Below are 22,810 nucleotides of genomic sequence, written 5' to 3' on the forward strand. Positions count from 1 at the left end.
TGTTAAGACTTACTATTCTCATATGTTATGTCAGTTCATTAGAGTGGCATATAAGCAAAAGTCAAGCACTTCCTCACACAACAAACGAGTTTTCTAGATCTGAGTACTAAGGAGACGACCTGAAAAAAATATGTGTGATTCGTGACCAATAACAAACACTTTTTATTGGTGTGTTTGGGCTTGAATTTCTACATTCTAAACTCACACTCAAATAAAATCTTAAATCACATTGATGTGAAAAACTTAAGTGAGAAATTGACAATGAAGTAATGAACACATTTATGAGAAAATCCTCATTTATGTTTTCAATGTTCATATCAATGAATTTTGAATCAAATAATGAAAATATAGGCCAACTCTTTGACTAGCCGTTTAACATTTATACATAAATGTGTGTTGAGTGGTTTCTAAAACTAGTTGAATATCCACGTTTTTTTGTGGTATTTATTTGCACACTCAAATGAAGGAGGTCCATAGTAATGAATTGCACATACATATCTTAAAAAATAAAAAATAAACATATTTACAAACAATTCATATAAAAAAAATGTTTGTAACATATTTTCAGAAAATACAAGTTCATAAATATTAGACAATTAAACTGTTCAGTATCTTTAAAATTTTCACTTTGACATTTTGATATGAATGATGAATTACTATATGACAACACCAAAATACTTCTTGAATGAGACACTAACACGTGTCACCACACATAATGAAGGAGAGGAGATGAGGCTGGGGAATATCTCGATAAAACCATACGTCACTCCGGTATGCACTCCTCGGTATCGTCAGAAAAGCATGACCTTAGGAGCCTCGAGTGACCAAAACACATAGGATACCGAGAAGCACTCATCACCTATTAAGATGAAGATCTATTAGGTGATCCGTAAGAGATCTTTAGGAGATTCACCCCCGAAAAATCTCACATGCAATCAGTGGAGATCCATGTTTCAAAATTCATATAAATGGAGACCTCCGCTAAGGCAAATATCTCTTTCTTTCACTATTCACTGCTAGTTAAAAGCGAGGGCTCTAAATACTAAACTGTCTCACTAACCTTATTTCCTATTGATTTAACGTGAGTATCGGAGCGTCCTCCTGAGATACATTATGAGGATCCCAAAAGCTTATATTTTCTAATTGTGCAGAGACCGAACAACAACATTCTGATCCTTATTATGATAAATTAAGATGTCTATAGAATCGAGGAGTTGGTTACGGAATAATGAAGAGGTTGGTATGATTTTGCATGTCATCACTATCAAATCGCTTTATTAGAGAGAAAATAACATGAACACCATATAGATAAATGCTTTCAGGTATTACTAATTCTACCATACTTTATTCATGTAAATCCCTTTAGTAATTACTAAGCAATCATATATTATTGGGTTTTTCGGAAAAGTAACACTTTTTTAAACCAAATTTTGAAAACTAACCCACTTTTTTAAAAACATGAAATCTAACACTTTTTTGAAAGGAATTGTCCCAAATACCCTTATTCCACATTGGAACGACATAGTTTTGGTTCAAAGGCCGGCCTCCACTTCCCGCAACATCCTTCACCTTCTTCTTTCTTCTTTAACGTTCTTTTTCGACGATTTCCGATAGTCTCCATTCTCGAATACACTGTCATATACGATTTCTGTGACATTCGACCTGGTACAGCATGGGTATGTTATGTATTATTTAGTGTTGTATTTGTGTTTCGTTCCAGTAAGCAGTGATCACGGTTTGTGTTTTTGATTTTATCAGTGGTGGGTGCTTAGGGTTTTAGTTTTTCCAGCTATAGGGTTTCCATATTTCATTAGCGTTTATGGGTTTAGGTTTCCAGTATGTTGTTAGTGGATTTGGGTATGATAGGTTGGTGTTCGAGTTTTATGATTTGATGTTCGGGTAAATAGATTATCCTGTTTGAGGATTTGGGTTTGACTGTTCTGTTCGAGTAAATATGGTTTACTGTTCGAGTTTTATTGGTTGATGTTCGAGTTTTATGGGTTGACTGTTCGGGTAAATAGATTATCCTGTTTATATATTTGGATTTGAATGATCTGTTCGAGTAAATATGGTTTACTGTTCGAGTTTTCTGGTTGATGTTCGAGTTTTCTGGGTTGACTGTTCGGGTAAATAGATTATCCTGTTTATATATTTGGATTTGAATGATCTGTTCGAGTAAATATGGTTTACTGTTCGAGTTTTATTGGTTGATGTTCGAGTTTTCTGGGTTGACTGTTCGGGTAAATAGATTATCCTGTTTATATATTTGGATTTGAATGATCTGTTCGAGTAAATATGGTTTACGGTTCGAGTTTTCTGGTTGATGTTCGAGTTTTCTGGGTTGACTGTTCGGGTAAATAGATTATCCTGTTTGAGGATTTGGGTTTGACTGTTCTGTTCGAGTAAATATGGTTGACTGTTCGAGTATTTGGCTGTTCTGTTCGAGTAAATATGGTTTACTATTCGAGTTTTCTGGTTGATGTTCGAGTTTTCTGGGTTGACTGTTCGGGTAAATAGATTATCCTGTTTGGGGATTTGGGTTTGACTGTTCTGTTCGAGTAAATATGGTTGACTGTTCGAGTATTTGGCTGCTCTGTTCGAGTAAATATGGTTGACTGTTCGAGTATTTGGCGGTTCTGTTCGAGTAAATATGGTTTACTGTTCGAGTATTTTTATTTGACTGACTGTTCGAGTAAATATTGGTTTGATTGTTCGAGTAAATATTGGTTTGATTGTTCGGGTAAATATGGTTTGATTGTTCGAGTAAATATTTGTTTGATTGTTCGGGTAAATATTGGTTTGATTGTTCGGGTAAATATGGTTTGATTGTTCGGGTAAATATGGTTTGATTGTTCGAGTAAATATTGGTTTGATTGTTCGGGTAAATATGGTTTGTTGTTCGAGTATTTGAGTTTATTGTTCGAGTAAATATGATTTACTGTTCGAGTATTTTAGTTTGACTATTCGAGTATATATGATTTATTGTTCGAGTATTTTAGTTTGGTTGTTCGAGTATTATTAATTTTGTGTTTTAATTAATTGTCCCATGTAGACTATCTGATAAGTGAGGAGCAACATTTCCCCGCCCGGGTAACCACATTTTCAAACATATCAGTTGTTACCACTTCAATTAAATTGAAGTTGAATGAGGAGCAACTTGAGGTTTTTAGGCAATCATGCTTTGGCATGATGCTGGATGTACATGACATCAGTTGTTCTTCACAACTGATACACCAGCTTCTACTACGTCAAATTGTTTCTCCCCAGGGTGATTTTGGAGAAAGATTGCATTTCAATATTGGTGGAAAGAAGTGCACATTTGGTATTGAAGATTTTGTGATTATCACCGGACTATTATGTACAGAATCTGTGCCCGATGTGTCAAGTCTGGTTGATACATCTGTTAATAGGCTAAAATCCCTTTATTTTGAAGAAAAATGTGGAAAGGGCAAGGGTAAGGGGAAGGGGACCAATGTAAGCAGAGCTGAGCTGGAAGAGGCATTCGATAAATGTGATAATGCTCATGATGCTTTGAAGTTAGCTTTGGTGTATTTTGTTGAGTCTGTATTGATGCCTAGAGAGAGAAGAAATGCCATTAATATTAAGTGGCTCCAACTTGTGGATGATTTGGATGCCTTCAACCAATATCCATGGGGAAGCGTTTGCTACGAACGTACTGCTACCTCTCTTGCATGTGCCATGATTGGAAGGGCTGAAAAATACTTGAGTAAGGGTAAGGCAAAGGAGACATACAGCCTTTATGGAATGCCAATAGTACTCCAGGTAAAAAAAAAAAAGATCATTCTATTTGTGTTCTGTTTATTATTTATTGTAATAATAGTTTACCAATATTTTTTTTGATTATTTGAAGATTTGGGCGTATGAAATTGTACCCATTATAGCCCAGAGGTATGCCACCAAATGTGGTGAAACACACCCCAGAATACTCAAGTACTCAGGGAATCAAACCCCTACTTCAGATGACATCGTGTCAGATGTATTTGAACTGATAAAGGTTAGTGAAGTTAAAATGTTTAATAAAATTTGTTGTTCGGGTAGTTTTAGTCTTATGTTCGAGTATTTGTAGTTTTATAGTTGAGTATTTATAGTAACATGTTCGAGTAGTTGTAGGTTGATGTTCGAGTATTTGTATTTTGGTGTTCTAATTTCACTCATCACTTTGTTTTAATCTTCACAGATTGAGGTTCATGATGCTCTAGTGCCAACAGAGGCTGAGCTGGAGAAGGATTATGTTAGGGAGGTTATGAAGAGAATTAAGAAAAGAGAAATTAAAAGAAGCAGAGATAAGTCTGAAGAAGATGAAGAAGAGAAACAGAGAAAAGAGAGAAGAACTAAGAGAAGGAGGGATTACGATGTTAATGTTGAAGAAAAAATGAGAAAAGAGAAAAGAACAAAGAGAAGGGATGATCACATCGAGCATGCACATGCACATAAAGCTGGAGGGAATTTGATATTGAAGGCCAAGTTCGATGCCATAGAGCAGAAGTTGGGAGAGCATGGTGGTCAACTTTTGGACATGAAAAAGGAAATTGTTGAAAGCATTACTGGTTTTTTTGAGACTACCAAGGCAATTTACGAAGGTCTGGCAGTGTTAAAAGGAAATTGGGAGAAAAAGGAGGATAAGGATGGAAATCAGGATGAAAAGGATGAGAATGATGACGAGGGAAAGGATGATGAGGGTGAAAAGGATGACGAGGGAAAGGATGAGGGTGAAAAAGATGATGAGGGAAAGGATGATGAGGGTGAAAAGAATGATGAGGGAACGCATGATGAGGATAAAAAAGAGGACCAGGAGGAAACGTATGATGCGGATAAAGAGGAGGAGGACAATGAGGGAAAGACAGTTTCCCCTGTTAGACATGCCGATGATGTTGAGGATGCAGCCGTAGTTGCTGGATTGATGGATCTCACAGAACAAGTGTTTGAACAGCCAATGACAGACAAAAGTTCAATTGGAGTTGAAGAGATTCCAAAAGCCAAGTACACATTTACACGGGGAAGAAAAAGAGGTTCCACATCGAGACGTGTAAATATATATAATCCAATGCGAACAGAGTGTCAATCACAAGAAAGAAGCACCAACCAAAATATTGATGGTCCTTGGCCAATCAATTTAAAGAGGTCGTATTCGACTCTTTGGAGACAAGGATTTGAAGCATGGGTAAGAAACAGGGCTGAGGATACATCTTATTTGGTTGTTGGTGGAAAGAAGTTATACAAAAATTGGTTTATCAACGCAATGACACCCGATTACTGGTTGACAGACCAGGTAACATATATATAACCATATTTAAAAAAAAAATTATTCGTAATAGTTACTTATAGTTATCTTTGATTTTGTAGCATATGGACGTCGCAATGTACCTCCTCATGAAGAGGATCAAGCAATACCCTGCCATATTCAAGAAGAAGGTTGTGCTGTTGGACACTATATTCACTGTAAGTATTTTATATGTGTGTTCGAGTATGTTTGTTAGATGTTCGAGTTGTTGAACTTGATGTTCGAGTATATTAGTTCACATGTTCGAGTATTTTAGTCGGATGTTTGAGTATTTTATTTCATATGTTCGAGTATTTTAGTCGGATGTTCGAGTATTTTTATTTCATATGTTCGAGTATTTTATTTCACATGTTCGAGTTTTTTAAGATACATGATCGAGTTTTTTAGTCAGTTGTTCGAGTATTTTAATTCACATGTTCGAGTAGTTTAGTCGGATGTTCGAGTATTTTTATTTCATATGTTCGAGTATTTTATTTCACATGTTCGAGTTTTTTAAGATACATGATCGAGTTTTTTAGTCAGTTGTTCGAGTATTTTAATTCACATGTTCGAGTAGTTTAGTCGGATGTTCGAGTATTTTATTTCACATGTTCGAGTTTTTTAAGATACATGATCGAGTTTTTTAGTCAGTTGTTCGAGTATTTTAATTCACATGTTCGAGTAGTTTAGTCGGATGTTCGAGTATTTTATTTCACATGTTCGAGTTTTTTAAGATACATGATCGAGTTTTTTAGTCAGTTGTTCGAGTATTTTAATTCACATGTTCGAGTATTCTAGTCGGATGTTCGAGTATTTTTATTTCATATGTTCGAGTATTTTATTTCACATGTTCGAGTAGTTTAGTCGGATGTTCGAGTATTTGAGAAAAAATAATATAGTACATTTTACAGGTATCAGTTGAATCCCACTTTAATGAGTTCACTAAAGATCCTCATAATGTTGGAGAATGGGACAAACATGAAGTCTTTGAACACTATATTTCTGGAAAAAACCCTGAAGGGTCCATACCATTGAATGGTGTAGATTACATTTACTTTCCCATGAACTGGAGAAATATCCATTGGGTTGCAATTGAGGTTGAAGTTGGCAACAAATGGATCAATGTATATGATCCCAAAATTTCAATCACCAGCAAGGAGGATTGCAATAATCATATGAAACCGTTGAGGACTATGTTGCCATACATCCTTCGTTTGGGTGGGATTGATGCAGGAGTCGCCCCATGGCCTGCTCATAGATTGCAAGTTGTTCCTCAGCAAGAGACCGGGTAAATGTTTCCAGTGTTAGATAAATTTTTCATGGTGGTTAACGTTTATATATTTTTGTAACATATATGCTATCTTATGTTTTACAGGGGAGATTGTGGGATGTTCACAATAAAATTTATAGAGGTATTGAGTGCAGGAATGCCAATACAACTTATTAATCAGACAGACATGATGTTTTACAGGAGGAAATTCGCAATCGAGTCATACGGACAACATTTTTAACTTACTTTTGTAAATATTTATTTTCATCCTATTAAATTGTATATAACTCAGTGTAATACAAATATTGGTTCGAGTAATGCAAGGTACATTTGTTCGAGTAATTACCTATTATCATCGAGTAATATACTATAATGTATATTTGTTCGAGTACTTTTCTTATTTGATCGAGTAATATAATATTCACATGTTCGAGTAACCTATTAAATGATCGAGTAATTCACATGTTCGAGCATTTGTTGAGTATATTCGAGTATCTAGGTGTACCATTTAGCGTATTTCTTGGGTCTATTCGAGTAATTGGTGGCACATGTTCGAGTATTTGTTGAGTCTATTCGAGTAAATGATGGCCCATTTCGAGTAATTGTCCAGGCTATTCGAGTAAAACATTTAACTGTTGGAGTAATACATTGATTCTGTTCGAGTAATACAGTTAACTGATTAATGAATTTATCAAAAATCATAACATTAATGATGTTGGAGTCAATGCATGTTACATCTATGATGTTGGAGTCAATGCATGTTACATCTATGATGTTGGAGTCAATGCGATTGGCTCTTTGCATGTTTGACGATTATGACCTCGCTGTCGACACCGGGAACATATCCTCACTGCTATAGTTTCACCAGATGATGGGATCCTTCGTTGTCTTGGCCTCCCCCCTTGACGTCTAGTCGCCGGTGGGAGCAATACGTTGTCCTCGCTAACTTTGCGTTGATCCTCAATAGTTACTGGGTATATAGCTTCAGCATAAGCTAACATTAGGGCCTCATTCGTATAGTACGGAGAACACAAGGAATTAAAAGATATGTTCCGAACTCGACATGCAGCCAATGCGTGTACACAAGGAAGTTGGTCAAGATCAAACACACGGCATGAACATGTCTTGTTTTGCAGATCAACCTGTCCATCTTGATCACCATCTCGTACATAGTACTCACTATGGCTTATCGGTTGAACATTTAGTCGTTGTGACCTATTGCTTCTCTTTCTAACTTCCTTGTCACACTCGCAACATAGGTAAGACGTGACAGATGCTGCGTTATTACGACGAGCACTGAACCATTCCTGCAATTTGGCACGCAATTGTTCAACTAGCATTGTAATCGGCAAACTTCGAGCATCTCGTAGTATAGCATTCAAGCACTCTGCAATGTTCGTCGTCATGATACTATATCTCTTACCAGAAGACAGTGCTCTAGACCACCTATGGAAACCAGCTTCAACTAAATAAGCATAAGGTCTACCTCCGTCGACATTACGCAACTGATTCATTAAATGCTCGAATTCAGATGTTCGATACACCTTAGCAGCTTTAAGATATATATGGATGATAGATTCGTTGAACCCTTTCGCCTTCATGTTTCGTTGGATATGGACGATACATGCGCCATGAAATGAACCAGGCAATACAAGTGAAACTGCCCTATCAATGCTAGGATTTCTGTCTGAAATGATACATAACCGTGAGAAGTCTTCAACTGTAATGGCATCCCGTAATTTTTCAAAAAACCATTGCCAAGATGCATTATTCTCAGAATCACCAATGCCAAAAGCAACCGGATAAATTTGCTCATTTCCATCCAAAGCAGTTGCCACAAAAAGTGTACCCAAATACTTACCCTTCAAATGGGTGCCATCAACGACGATAACAGGGCGCATTGAACTATGAAATCCACGTAAGCTTGCACCAATTGCCATGAAAAAATACTTGAATCGATTATCATCATCAGACTCAATATGAGTAATTGTACCAGGGTTATTATTCTCCAATACAGCACAATAATGGGGTAAGTAAGCAAATGATTCTTCCGGTGAACCACGAAGAGAATAAAGCGCACATTCTCTAGCCCTCCATGCCTTATCATAGGTAATATTAATGCCATATTCTCTTCTAATATCCTGAATTATGTCATTTGGTCTGTAAACACGCCCAACACCTTCATATCTGGCCCTGATGCAATCACCAATCACCCTTCCTGATGCTTGCTTGTGCCCATGATTCACAAATTCCAACGAACATGTGTGAGTATCATTGAATTTTTTCACAAGAAAAAGTTCAGTTTCTTTTAGCTTTATACCTCTCATACGCCATTGGCATCCACTTGCAAGACACTCGACCACAAGCAAAGACTTCGTCGACCTCGTCACCCTGAATTGAAAATTCTTCTTAATAGCATAGAGGGATATATGCTTATGCAACTCTTTCTTGTTTGTAAAAATCACCCCCACATCAAACGTATCAGATGATTCGCTGTTGAGGTCAATAGTATTGCTCCCACTATATTGCCCAACCTGAATGTTCTCACCCGTCTGCGTATTAGGATCATTAGTTGCAGCAACATCATCAACAACAAAAGGTTGAGTTTCTGGAACATAACTTGCACCTCCAACAAAAGGAATGTCATCATCGTATTCATCATTAATATTATCTTCTCGACCCTGGCCATCTCTAACAGCATCAAAATCTTCTTCGAATTGGCTTAAACTAGGAAAATCATCAATCCGATTTCTGGCACGTCCAACAAAAGGTTGAGTTTCTGGAACATAACTTGCATCCTGCGAATGAAACTGTTGATGTTCTTTTGGTCTTACTGTTATACATAGTGGGGTACCCGGTTTCCGTGAAGCGTCAGGTCGCCGTGCATCATCATTCTGTCGTAAGAAGAATTGCAAGTCATCTTCATTGCTAACAACCAACGGTTCCATATGGAAATGTGTGTTATATACAAATTTCATGAGCAACTCATTTGAAGTTCGATCAATTCCCGTAATCTTGTATATCTTCTCCAAAAAATCCTCATAGGAAATGGACTCATTCACAACAAAACCTTTCCCAGTACCACCAATGAATTTGTAAATTCCTCCTGAAAATTCCCAATCTCCGCCGTATATAACAACAAGGTCAACCACACCCATTCCTGAAAAACAAAATTGCAAGAACTTGAAAACTCGAACAAACATCATAAACAACTCGAACATATATAATAGAATACTCGAACAGATATCTTCAAACACTCGAACGTATCAAAAAAAACACTCGAACAGATGGCATCTAATACTCGAACAGATATCATAAAATACTCGAACATATCCCTTCAAACACTCGAACATATCAAACAAAACACTCGAACAGATGGCATCTAATACTCGAACAGATATCCTTAAATACTCGAACATATCAAAGAAAACACTTGAACAGATATCATTAACACTCGGACAGTTATCCTAAAACACTCGAACAGATATCCTAAACACTCGAACAGATCTCCTAAAACACTCGAACAGATATCATTAACACTCTGACAGATATCATAAACACTCGAACAGTTATCCTAAAACACTCGAACAGATATCCTAAACACTCGAACAGATCTCCTAAAACACTCGAACAGGTCTCCTAAACACTCGAACAGATATCCTAAACACTCGAACAGATATCATAAAACACTCGAACATATATAATAAAAAATAAGCCATATTTTTAAATACTATTATCCGGATAAAAGTGATATTACCCTTATCTTTAATGGTTATTAGTTGTACGTTTTCCAATTTTCTATGTTTATCTTTTCAAAACGCGTGGGATTAGTTGAGATTTAATGTTTAATATTAATTATGACGTTTCGATTTTTGATAAGCATTAAATACAGTGGAGTTAATACTTAGGATTATTCCTATATATATAGCACTATCTACGGGAAAGATATACATCAACCGAAAAGAGAAATCTCCTTTTTGTATAATATGACATCCTCTCGGACTGCTGTCAACACCTTGAGGAAGGAACTGGAGGAGGCATATGAAGACCTGGAAGATCACGAAGCTAAGATTGCAGAGCTTACTAAAGCTCTCCAATCTGCTGGGAGTTCATTGTCCCAGCTCCATGAGCTAGCTGAGAAGCGAGCTATGGAGCAGGACACCCATAAACTCCAGGACTCCCTCCTTGATCTATCTGTTTTGATCAACGAGGTTTTAGATAAAATAAGTGAAAAATTGAACATCTGGAGTTAGGTTGTAATAAAAAATTTTATAAATAAAATTTATATTTCCGTTACATTATTTGTTTCATTTAATATCTGTTGTAATATTTAACCTGTTGAAATATTTACTCGAACACACATCCATAATACTCGAGCATATATCACATAAAACTCGAACATATATCAAATAATACTCGAACATATGTAACAAAATACTCAAACACATATGAAAGATACTCGAACATGTGTAACAATATACTCGAACATATATCACATATTACTCGAACATGTGTAACAAAATACTCGAACACATATCACATATTACTCGAACATGTGTAACAAAATACTCGAACATGTGTAACATATGAAAGATACTCGAACATGTGTAACAATATACTCGAACACATATCACATATTACTCGAACATGTGTAACAAAATACTCGAACACATATGAAAGATACTCGAATATGTGTAACAATATACTCGAACATGTGTAACAATATACTCGAACACATATCACATATTACTCGAACATGTGTAACAAAATACTCGAACACATATGAAAGATACTCGAATATGTGTAACAATATACTCGAACACATATCACATATTACTCGAACATGTGTAACAAAATACTCGAACACATATCACATATTACTCGAATCATTTAGGTTCAAATTTAATTCATAGAATTTGAAGAGTTCGAGTAGTAACCGTTTTAGCTTCCCCACGTTCTTTTAAAATAACTACCCACTTATTAGAACGTTGTTCCTTCAACTATAAATAGGACATAGGAAGAAACTGTTTAAGGTCATCCTTTATCCTCTTAAATCAAAGATCACCCATCTCGATCTAAAATGAGTTCTTCTCATCGAACTTCTTCAAAGAGAGCAATAAATGAAGAGGAAGACCCCATTCCTCCAAAGAGAGCAAAGACTGAAGACCCGTCTTCTTCAAAGAAGACAGGGGTCCAAGAGAAAGGTTCCACTTCGACGAACACCGAGGAGCCTCAAGACCCTATCGTCGACATATTCACTGTATCTGAGGAGTTATATAGAGAAAATCCTGAGAACTCCATTGAAGGGTTGAAAGAACTACTGAAGGAAGCCGAAAGCAACCTTCAGAACGAATATGAACGTAACCAGTCCTACACGGACGTGCTCCGTTCAGTGAGGGATGCATTGATCAGAATTCGTGACAATGCATGGGGTCACGCTCGAGGCCAAAATGCTTATCGGCTACAAGAGTCCCTTTTGGACCTTGCAGCCCATGTTGGAACTGCAATGAATGACATAAACGATGTAATCCTTACATGGGCACGTTAGAGTTTATTTCACCTAATGTCAATTTTTATCAAATATTTCCTTTATCATTCTGTGAAGTCAACAAATACTCGAACATCAATAAACAAAAACTCGAACAGATATATCGATAAATACTCGAACAGATATCAACTAATACTCGAACAGATATATCGGTAAATACTCGAACAGATCTCAACAAATACTCGAACAGATATATCGGTAAATACCCGAACAGATCTCACTCGAACATATCTACAAAAATACTCGAACATCAATAAACAAAAACTCGAACATCTATCGGTAAATACTCGAACATATCTCAACTAATACTCGAACAGATATATCGGTATATACTCGAAATATCTCACTTGAACATCTATCAGTACATACTCGAACAGATCTACAAAAATACTCGAACATCAATAAACAAAAACTCGAACAAATCTCAACAAATACTGCAAGAAGAACATAAACTAAATCAAATGAATATGGTGTGTATACGATTGAATGCAAGGTAAGAGAGTTCTAACGAAGCCTATATACCATGCGAACTTAAAAATCACTCACTTGGGGTTATTAATGTCGATATAGAGCAAGAATGACGGCAGCGATGGGAACGCCGATAAGGCTGAAGAATGCCCAAGCCTAAACCCCAGACCTCTTGAAGAAACACCCGAAGATTTGGTGCGGCAAATAAACACCGGTAAATGTCAGGAATGGAGTTTCGGTAAATCGGATTTTGGTTTTTCTCGATGGGTTACGGATGTCTCTGTCTGCTGTGGGATGTGAGTGGCATTGATGTGTATTGTGGTATGTGATAAGGGTATTTCAGTCAGAAAAAAGCAAAAAAGTGTTAGATTTCATGTTTTTAAAAAAGTGGGTTAGTTTTCAAAATTTGGTTTAAAAAAGTGTTACTTTTCCGAAAAACCCTATATTATTGGTACAATACTTCTTAACATGGAATGAATTGTTGGGGAATGTAAGCGGGGGCATCTCGGAAGCCAAGGGGCAAAAGAGTCATTTCAGTTAATATTAAAAAAATGTTTTCATTGCTTTCGGAGGCTGCTACCAAAGAAGGTGACATTTCGGGGTCGTCTCCCTCAAACGTGCCACATCATCCGGAAGAGGGGTCTCCTTAAACATGCGCGCGAGTACGAGAAATATTGGTAACTCGCTTTGTTCAACAACCACTTGTCCAAGATCGATCCATTCAGAACCAATACCCGCCGACCTTACACACTGGATCATCGCCACGTGTTCTCAGTCGATGGTACCCAAGCCATTTACAAGGTTCGCACGTGCTGGTTTACCAACCGCTTAAGTTTCTGGGCCCCGCCACTAAGTAGGTCCCACTAATCGGAAAAGGCAAGCACCACATTGATGCGCCTTGTACGTGGCGTGTAATGTATAGCTGTCCACCCAGAGTTTACATCCCCAAAGCCCAAAGGCCCAAACATTCTCTGGAAGCATAGAAAAAGTAAAAAACAATGAATTATCAATGTGTTTTTTTATTGTTTATAGAAAGACAAAGAAACACAGACATCAATTTTAAATTAAGAACTCAAAATGTATAATCAATTTCAAGCATCATCATTGGTCGAAAATACAGTCCCAACACTATAAATTAATAATATTTACTTTGGGGCCAAAACTAACGTTACCAAATCAACCAATAACCGAACCAATTGGTCGATCATTTTCAATTTTTTAAACATATTTCTTTAAATAATTGATCGAAAAACAACCGTTTTCCCGCCAAAGTCTTTAGCCGAGAAAATTCATTAGTTGTGGAGAATGATTAAATCTTTACTTATATGTCACTTAATTGGGTTATATTAATCCGATATAGAATAAAATCTTAACATTTCCTTGCACTTATAGGGTATATTATGTAAGAGTCAACAAATGGATATGTAGAGATTATATCAAATTAGATTGAATTCCTCTACCATGTTAAAAAATTCAGTCTAAATATTATAAATTAATATTATCCACTTTGGATCAAATATCCTCGCAATTTTGTTATTCTTGGATCATCATGGGCTCTTAGTCCCATAGACGGTCAACTTTTCGAAACAAATCAAAGGTTCTTTTTACATTCTTTTTGTCAACTAATCAATTGGTCCCATCTTGTGGGCTGTGCTTATGCGAAGTGAAGTGATAGCAAAGCCCAAAGGTACCATGTTGTGGGCTGTGTCGGCCCAGCCCATACCTTGTATCGCTTACCTAGGTTACATCATCAAACAAGAAGATCGTCACTCCCCGCAAACGGACAATCGACCGAGAATCCTCCCGTCATAGTCGAAGCCCTGGACTGTAGCTCTCCTTTCTTTGAATCCGTTCTTAGGGCTACGATTGAAGTATTCAGATTTCAGAAATCATATCTAATCGTTCATTCCATGTTTCGCTACCTCCTCTGCAATCTCCCAGAACTGCCTTGTCGCCGCCGTTGTCGTTGTTACCGTTGCTTTTAGCCAATACAATTTTCGTCGATGGACTTATCACAGCCACAACCGAACCTCTCTTTGGGATTTCTGACGCATACATCACCGCCACACAGGACGCAAATCGCAGATGATTCAATTTCTCTCCAGCTTGAATCCAGTTTCCGCGACCCGAACCACCCGGTCCCGACCGTTCCACTACAGTTACTCGAGCCGATGACTGGGAATCACTATGAATTACCTGAAAACGGGAACCTGGATGGGCAAAACGACAATAAGGATAACGACGACGGAGATGGCGAGGAAGACAGAGATGTGGAGGAATTCCGCATCTTAGGCCACTCTATGTGTCTGAAACGACGCCGTGGCAGCGAACCGCCACAATCCTCCTCGAAGAGGGGAATGGTCGCACCACCTGATCTTGAAGCACGGAATGCTATGGTCCGGTCATGGATGAATCCACCGCTTTCTGTCGCTGATCCTGTCGTATTTGAGATCATGGAGAAGGAGAAGAAACGACAGTTTAGGGGAATTGAGCTGATAGCGTCCGAGAATTTCGTTTGCCGTGCAGTGATGGAAGCCCTTGGAAGTCACTTGACCAATAAGTACTCGGAGGGGATGCCCGGAGCGAGATACTATGGAGGGAATCAGTATATAGACGAAATTGAGACCCTTTGTTGTGAGCGCGCATTGGCTGCCTTTGGTCTTGACTCGGAGAATTGGGGGGTCAATGTGCAGCCATATTCATGTACCTCAGCTAATTTCGCGGTGTATACTGGCTTGCTGTTACCCGGTGATAGAATTATGGGGTTGGATACTCCATCTGGAGGGAACACTAGTCACGGGTATTATCTGCCGAATGGGAGGAAAGTGTCTGGGGCTTCAATCTTCTTTGAGAGTTTTTCATATAAGGTGAACCCACACTCTGGTTATGTTGATTTTGATAAGCTGGAGGAGAGAGCGATGGATTTTAGACCGAAGATACTTATTTGTGGAGGGAGTTCATACCCAAGGGAGTGGGATTATGCAAGGTTTAGGCAAATTGCTGATAAGTGCGGTGCAGTTCTCATGTGTGATATGGCTCAGATTAGTGGGCTTGTTGCTGCAAAGGTGTGTTTTGCTGCTCTATGATTTTATATCGGTAATTGTTTTCCTTAATGTTCGTATCTGTTTGCATTTTTATGCATGTGAGCCGATCCAACGTATTAGGATAAAAGGCTCGGATGATATGATGATGAAGGCACGTGAGTCTGCCAATCTAGAGACTGTCACTTTGGTGTATCTGCTTGTATCAACATGTTTGGTTTAATTTTACAGGAATGTCTAAACCCCTTTGAATATTGTGACATTGTTACCTCGACAACTCATAAAAGTCTTCGAGGCCCGAGGGGAGGTATTATTTTCTTTAGGAAGGGGCTAAAGCCAAGGAAGAGAGGAATGCTATTGAGCCAAGGTGATGGGAGTGATCAGTACGATTTTGAGGAAAAGATTAACTTTGCTGTTTTTCCATCATTACAAGGTGGACCACACAATAACCATACTGCTGCTCTTGCTATTGCCCTTAAGCATGTGGCTACGCCTGAGTACAAGACATATATGCAACAGGTGAAGAAAAATGCACAGGCTTTAGCATCTGCATTATTGAGAAGGAAATGCAGGCTGGTTACTGGAGGCACAGATAATCATTTGCTACTCTGGGATCTAAGGCCACTGGGATTAACAGGTATTATTTGATTTTTTTTTGTTTTTGTTTTGTGATGGGAGCTTTTGTCTTCTGTCCCTGTAGCAATCCATGCTAAGAATGGGTATCCGAGTCCTGCACACTTTTTAGTTTACCATTTTTTCTGAATGTTATTCTTAGGTATCACCAGGAACTCTGAAAGGTGTGACAGCAGATTATTTTATTGATCAAATATGAATAAGCAGTAATATAATTGAAAGTATTTGTTACATAGTATCAGGCAGAGGCCTTGGGATCTTAACCGGATATGACAAATGGGGGGCCTTGTTTTCTTCATGTTTCGGTGCATTTTCTTGGCATCAGCTACTCCTCGGGTTTAATATGTTGTCTGCTTACTAATTTTGTGTCACTTGCGGAGTCGTGATTCGTGAACTGGAGTGTTATTAGGGTGAGCTTGACTAAGAAATGCCTAACTCAGCCTTTGTAATCATAATTCATGATATCGTATATTTTTCCATCGATTATTGCTGAAGTGAAATATTCTTTTCACATCCAGTTATAAAAATTTGAACGAAAATTTTTATATATTTCAGTGGGATGTTTTCTGTTTGCATTGTACTCTAACAATCTGCTAAAGCTTTATGCTTGTTCTGTATGTTTGGGCATGGAACTGAGGTAGCATTCCCTTTTCACTTATTCTGTTTTCTTTGTACCTTTTGTTTGAGGATGTTTTGGACAAGTAATTGCATTGAAGTATGTTGGGAAGCCTGGGTCTGAAAATGATAGCTTTTGGATGAAGATATGGTGTTTGAATATGGGATTGTATTGGCTAGTCAATGTGTTTAGTGTTGGATTTTAGTTAGGTATCAAAATCTAAATTGGGGTTCAGGATAATGGTGAGAGGCAAGGGTGGTGTTGTTGTTGTCATATAACGCTCATTTATTTTTATCTTAGAAAGTCTATCATCTTTGTTTATTCCTGATACATGGAAGGCTTCCTAGTACTCTTTTTCCTCTAAATACACTGGGTGTAATATTCAGATCCTTCTGCATTTTATGTATGAGTGTCTGAATTTATGTTTCGTGGTTAATTTTTATTTGTTAGGTAAAACTTATGAGAAGATATGTGAGATGTGCCACATTACGCTCAACAAAATTGCTATTTTTGACGACAATGGCACTATAACTCCTGGAGGAGTAAGGATTGGTAAGCGGCGATCTCATTGAATTAGGTGTATCACTTCATTTACCCTTAACTCTTGAAAAGGGATGCATTTATGCCACTATGATGTCTTTTACCTCCAGGTACTCCTGCAATGACATCAAGGGGTTGCCTAGAGTCTGATTTTGAGACAATGGCTGACTTTCTCCTCAGAGCTGCACATCTTGCAAGTGTGGTGCAGCGAGAATATGGAAAGTTACAGAAAACTTGCTTGAAGGATCTTGAAAACAACAAGGATGTTTTAGAGCTTCGAGCTCGGGTTGAAACTTTTGCAACTCAGTTTGTAATGCCAGGTTTTGACGTTTGAGTTGGTGTGAAATATGCAATTTGAAGGATTTCCATCTCGTATCTCATCTTGACCTCTGTACATGGCAGCGACTTTGATGTCATATCCACTTTCTTTATGTCATGTGTTGGCTGGCTTGGCCCTTTTCACATTTATTTTGGTTACAATCTTTGCTGTTGCCTACCCTATTTGAAAGTATTGCCTGCGACAGTACGAAGGATGAGGATTTTGGTGATGAACCTCTCCTGCTATTTCGGCATACCATCGGCAGAAGGCAGAAGCCTTCTGGAAAATGTGCTTTGTATACTTCCCCAACAGGTTTGTGACTACAGCGGTTCTCAGTAGAGTATTAGCTTTAAAGCAACAGATGATACATAGAATTTGAGATGTTAATGGATCGAGTTGAGAATTCGTTTTTCTATTGTTTGATGCGTTGAATGCAATGGGTAAATAATCCCTTGATTTGCCTTGCTTTAATGTTGTTTATATGCCTGTTCTGTGTAATGATTTTGGTAAGGCTGTAGATTTTTTTAAAATTCGTTTGTTTATTAATCTATCCCCTGTGAAAATGTTGAGGCCTCCCATTTTGTTCTCCATTGTTTATCTGTATTCATTAAAGTTCTGTAAAGGCATTGGTAAAGCCAGACTGGTTTTGTACAAAAGTATTTATGATCCTTTACTAGTCCCAGTCCTTTGAAAAGGGAAGTTTCTAATCTCCCCTTTTCACGTAGCATTGCAGGAACCTAGGATGATCTCCTGTTCGGATTAAAAGTAGCATTGGCAAGTCTCTTGGAACAATATGCTTTATGGGTTCTGTAGCCATTTAGATGCACTCTGCTGTAGAATAGGTAAGAGGATGGATTGAAGTAAAACTTTAGTTAACCACCATCTCTTACCTTTTCTGGGTTAATCCTTCATTTCACCTTCAATAATGTAAGTGAGGTAAGTTCTTGTCTCAAGGTCTCTGATTTCTCCTCTGGTTACCATGTACGAGTTGAGTGTGCTACTGCTGCCATGTGTCTGACTATGGATCTCAAGGTTGTAAGTGCCAGTTTTGTGTTGTGCATCTATCTTTAGGGCCGATGCTTTTTTTAGTTGTTACACATACGTACCACTGCACAACTGCGAACATTGCTTGTAATTCTTCTCATGCATGTATTGCTACTCTCAGTTCATCATTAAAACAATGCATTAGGTACACTCCACTTTTTCTTTTTGGTTTTTTTTAGATGTGGAGAGTAGACTTTACCGAATAATTACCTTTCTTTGTGGTTATAGTTAACCTTATTTGTAACAGTATGACGACTTTCTTTCCCGGCTTTATATTCTTGATTTGGACTATGATAGTTGGTTTTGGGTTTAAACATCGAATGTATGCAAACATCACTATGAAAATTTTGCTGAGTATTTACTGTTTTTTTTTGCTTGTTGGATACTGTTCCTTGGCCAACCATATTTTATGTTCATTTGTGAATTATGTGATCATTTTCATCCCATAGGGTCCTCAAGAAGTGGTTTTTACAGGTCTTCAAGGAGTCTGTATTAAGCCCCTTGAGTGTTTTAGTGGCTTGGAGGGCTAAGTTTTCATTTTTATTGATTTAATTTATCGTTTTGTTTCTTCTCTTCTGGGTCCATGAGAAAGATGATATGATATGAAATGAAGCAGCTTTGTGACGGATAATACCCAATTGTCGGTACAATCTTGAGATACCAGATGCTTCATGCACAGCTAATAGCTCTCATAGATGCTGGAATTTATAAGTTTTATCCTTGAATATGCTCATAATTTTGGGTACATGACCAGTAATCTACTGTTCCTCACAACAGAGTACAGGAGGGAGCTTTTTTGTTTTTGTTTTTTTTTTTTGTCTTTTCACAAAAGCTCTGAAGAACCGAAACTGGAATAGATGGGACATGAATATAAAGGCGGACAAAACCTCTCTGGAATCATGAGATTGAAAACTACTTCTCCCCAAAGCTAAGAGCAATTGCAGTAGTAATAATTTATTGGGCCAACAAAATTTTATATTGGGTCCCACTTCTATTACATAAAAAGTCAAGTCAAACACGTCTCTCAATACAACCACATCAATAAAACACATCTCCCAATATAACCACATCAACAAAATATAAATTTCTATACATTTTCCTTCTCACCCAATATGGTGGCCAACAAATTCTCATGCCCTTCATGTTCTCCCCAATAAAACTACACCAAAACACAATCTTTCAATATAAAACACATCTCCCAATATAGCCACGTCAGTAAAACACAAAACCCAATACAACCACATCAACAAAACACAAAATCCCATACATATTTATTGGTCCAAATAAAATAACATCATTACAAGTGCTCTAACATACATAGGGAATCTTTTTCTTCTTCTTCTCTGAGTGTGGTGGTGTCCTTTTCCCTACTGATCATAATTGTTTCCACAACAGCAGTGACTCCTCACTTATCATAATTGTTCCACAACTGCAATGATTAGTCATACACTACCCAAACTTAAAACCGTACCTGCATAAAACCTGTCGGGTTCTATGTTCGAAACCTCTTGCGGCACTTTGTTTTGGGGTCACACTCTTCGTAAAATGTCAGCGAAGTAAAAAAATTTTGAGGGTGCGGTGTACGGGTTCTTCTCGGGGTCCAAACTCCAAAGCGCCTAATATATAAACCGTATCTACAACACCAAATTCCCATGAAGATATCCACCAACTGATAGGCCACAATGTATTCTTGGCTACATTAATTTGTGTTACTTTGAAAAGGAATTCTTTACCCAAAGGCAATCAAATGCAAGCCAGGCAGTCTGGCTTAGTCTGACGAATTGAAAATGGTGCTAAGAAGCTGTCCCACAAATTTCACATGAAAAAGAGAGCTAAGATTTCCTTTATTTATTATTTATTAGATTTCTGTCACTGTATCATTTTATCTGTGGATTTGTCTTATGACTGGGTAGCATAATCCCCTTTTTTGGTATAATCATTCTTCCTTTATGTGACATGAGAAGGATTTTAGGGAGAATTTAGCTTTCTTTTTAAGAAAATGGTGACAATGGCCTTCTGAGTCAAAATTGTATACTTTTTTTTTACTTGTTTTGAATCCTCTTTGAGTAGCCAACACTCAAGGTGCCTTTCCCTTAGTAGACTTGAGTGTTGGGAACCGAAAATCCTGGGTTAGTATTTTTCTTTCTTGAAGTTGCCAAATGTGTCACTAAAGTTGTCACCAAACAGTATGGACTCGAGAGGTTTTGAGTTTGATTTCATTGGGAGCAATACCTTTGTGGCCACTTGTTGAGTTTTGGCTCAATTTATCTTGTTGACGGTTTGAGTTTAGACCTATATCGGATGTCGAAGGACAAACTTGTATAGTATCGTTCTCGGTTAAAAAAAATTTGTTATATATATATATATATATGTATGTTTCATCATCAACTTGATGTCTGAAAACACTAAAACAATTGATTCCTTTACTATAGTTTGACAAAAAAAAAAAGCACATAAATACTTGTTTATTTTTTTTGCTTTCTAGTGCTGTAGAAGAATCTGTCCTTGAATGTGAAAATCTTGCTTTGCATTGAAGCTAAAAAAATATATTCTTCTTGTTTCTTATCTTTACATGACAATTCTACCTTTCTTTTGCTTCAGAATTTTCCTTTGTTTGCTTCCTTCACTTGACAACTTCATGATTACTGTAATTTTCTCTACCTATGATGAGTGCACATGTCCAAAAGTTTCTTCCTTCCTTCAACTATTTCATCAAACAAATCATCAAGCTGTCCAATTATGGCCTCAACTCCACATCTCAACTCTTCAAACCAATTCTTCAAGTTTTCAATCTTGTCATCATGCAGCAAAGCTTCTGATAATTCATAATCCCCAACACTGCTCTCCATTTCTAGCTTCACCTCCTCCATTGCAGCCTTTGCTTTTCGGAACTCGTAAAGCATGATTCCGGGCTGGTTATTGCTGATTTGATTCAGTTCATTTTCTATTCTTTGCTGCAATCTTGCTATGCAGACCATGAATGCAGAGCCAAGCATCATGTGTTGTCCCTCGTATACTCTATCGCGGAAAATCATCGATCCAGGCCAACAATACACAAGCCCTGCCAGCAGTATTGTTATCAGCAGTGAATTGACATTCCTGACTGCGTAAAGAACACCTCGAAAACCATTGAATGCATTAGATTTTGTTTCTGCTAATGCATTATCGTCAAGTCTTAGTGACAGTGCTTCAACTCTTGTTTCCATCAAGCTCCTATTATCCTCCTCAAATCCTACACTTTCCCTTTGACAACCCACTATTGCCCGAACAACCTATGCAAGAATTAGACCATTTCAATCACTTGAACCAGTAACATAAACATATATAGAACACAGACTCTTGTTAGAAGAACTATAGGAATTTACGTCGTTGTGGAACTCTGTCTTGAACGCAGAAGATCTCATTTAATTAAGCTAAAATATAGGAGAATTACTGACCTGACGAGAAGCTTGTGGATCAAAATGATGGTAGTTAGCAAGGGAGGAGGCTATGTTGGCAGCAGCTAAGTAATAGTTTTCCATCCCTGAAATGCCTGATTTGAGTACATGACAGGCTTCCCAAAGTCTTGAGCTTTCATCCATGTACTCATCGAGCCATTTTTCGCCTACAGGAAGGTGAAGATTCTGGACCAAAATGATGAACTGGGAATTGAAGGAATGGAGGGAAGAGAGGATTTTCAGAAGGAACTGAACTGACAAGAAATTGTGGGAGAGGATTGAGCAATGGAGGTCTTCAAGTCCTCTGGTGAGGAAGTTGTAGAAGCCATTGACAGAAGAAGTGCATGAAGGATCCATCATGGAAGATGAAGAAAAAAGAAAATAAAGAAGGAAATGGTTTTGGTAGGGTAAAAGGTGATGGAGATTGATTGATATTTATACATAAAAAAAGAATTTTGAAACAGAAGAATTGTGTATAGAGCTTAGTAGTAGTGTTGGATGTAATTATGGGGTGTGTCCCATACAGAGTGGAGAGGATGATTAGAGAATCTCTCGTTTCACATTGTTTATTAAGCAAAACATGAAGAGAAACAAAAGACTGAGAGCACATAAT

The 22,810-nt window shown here is 37.6% G+C and overlaps 3 protein-coding genes across 5 annotated transcripts; 2 read left to right on the forward strand and 1 right to left on the reverse strand.

Moving 5' to 3' along the window:
* Positions 1-660: 660 nt before the first annotated feature.
* LOC119981966 lies at positions 661-6,868 on the forward strand. The gene is made up of 9 exons (XM_038825104.1): positions 661-771; positions 1,539-1,676; positions 1,759-1,843; positions 3,053-3,783; positions 3,872-4,015; positions 4,199-5,290; positions 5,365-5,460; positions 6,193-6,569; positions 6,657-6,868. The coding sequence occupies exons 1-9, from the start codon at positions 661-663 to the stop codon at positions 6,790-6,792; spliced, it is 2,910 nt and encodes a 969-aa protein (XP_038681032.1). The 3' UTR covers positions 6,793-6,868.
* A 7,455-nt stretch (positions 6,869-14,323) lies between these two features.
* Positions 14,324-18,960, forward strand: LOC119982527 (serine hydroxymethyltransferase 6-like). 3 transcript variants are annotated; one of them, XR_005464418.1, is made up of 5 exons: positions 14,324-15,632; positions 15,840-16,245; positions 17,308-17,409; positions 17,508-18,028; positions 18,442-18,960. XR_005464418.1 is itself a non-coding variant. In XM_038825967.1 (4 exons), exons 1-4 carry the CDS (start codon positions 14,571-14,573, stop codon positions 17,729-17,731), a joined length of 1,794 nt encoding a protein of 597 aa, XP_038681895.1. In that variant the 5' UTR covers positions 14,324-14,570; the 3' UTR covers positions 17,732-18,187. The 3 variants fall into 3 exon arrangements, 1 of the variants encoding a protein (XP_038681895.1); XR_005464419.1 differs by having other exon boundaries at positions 18,450-18,960; XM_038825967.1 differs by lacking the exon at positions 18,442-18,960 and having other exon boundaries at positions 17,508-18,187.
* Positions 18,961-21,208: 2,248 nt separating this feature from the next.
* Positions 21,209-22,709, reverse strand: LOC119982933. Its single transcript, XM_038826536.1, has 2 exons — positions 22,198-22,709; positions 21,209-22,032 (listed from the first exon to the last, which is right to left on the reverse strand). The coding sequence occupies exons 1-2, from the start codon at positions 22,555-22,557 to the stop codon at positions 21,418-21,420; spliced, it is 975 nt and encodes a 324-aa protein (XP_038682464.1). The 5' UTR covers positions 22,558-22,709; the 3' UTR covers positions 21,209-21,417.
* Between the last annotated feature and the right edge of the window lie 101 nt (positions 22,710-22,810).

This window comes from Tripterygium wilfordii, chromosome 17, assembly GCF_013401445.1.
Source record: "Tripterygium wilfordii isolate XIE 37 chromosome 17, ASM1340144v1, whole genome shotgun sequence".
Taxonomy (NCBI): domain Eukaryota; kingdom Viridiplantae; phylum Streptophyta; class Magnoliopsida; order Celastrales; family Celastraceae; genus Tripterygium; species Tripterygium wilfordii.

Coding starts and splice junctions, on each gene's coding strand:
- LOC119981966 (XM_038825104.1), top strand. CDS start 661: ATGACAACACCAAAATACTTCTTGAATGAGACACTAACACGTGTCACC. Junction 1,844..3,052: donor GTTTAGGTTTCCAGTATGTT/GTTAGTGGATTT, acceptor TGTCCCATGTAG/ACTATCTGATAAGTGAGGAG. Junction 3,784..3,871: donor GAATGCCAATAGTACTCCAG/GTAAAAAAAAAA, acceptor GATTATTTGAAG/ATTTGGGCGTATGAAATTGT.
- LOC119982527 (XM_038825967.1), top strand. CDS start 14,571: ATGGACTTATCACAGCCACAACCGAACCTCTCTTTGGGATTTCTGACG. Junction 15,633..15,839: donor GTGGGCTTGTTGCTGCAAAG/GTGTGTTTTGCT, acceptor TTAATTTTACAG/GAATGTCTAAACCCCTTTGA. Junction 17,410..17,507: donor TCCTGGAGGAGTAAGGATTG/GTAAGCGGCGAT, acceptor TTTTACCTCCAG/GTACTCCTGCAATGACATCA.
- LOC119982933 (XM_038826536.1), bottom strand. CDS start 22,557: ATGATGGATCCTTCATGCACTTCTTCTGTCAATGGCTTCTACAACTTC. Junction 22,033..22,197: donor ATCCACAAGCTTCTCGTCAG/GTCAGTAATTCT, acceptor ATTCTTGCATAG/GTTGTTCGGGCAATAGTGGG.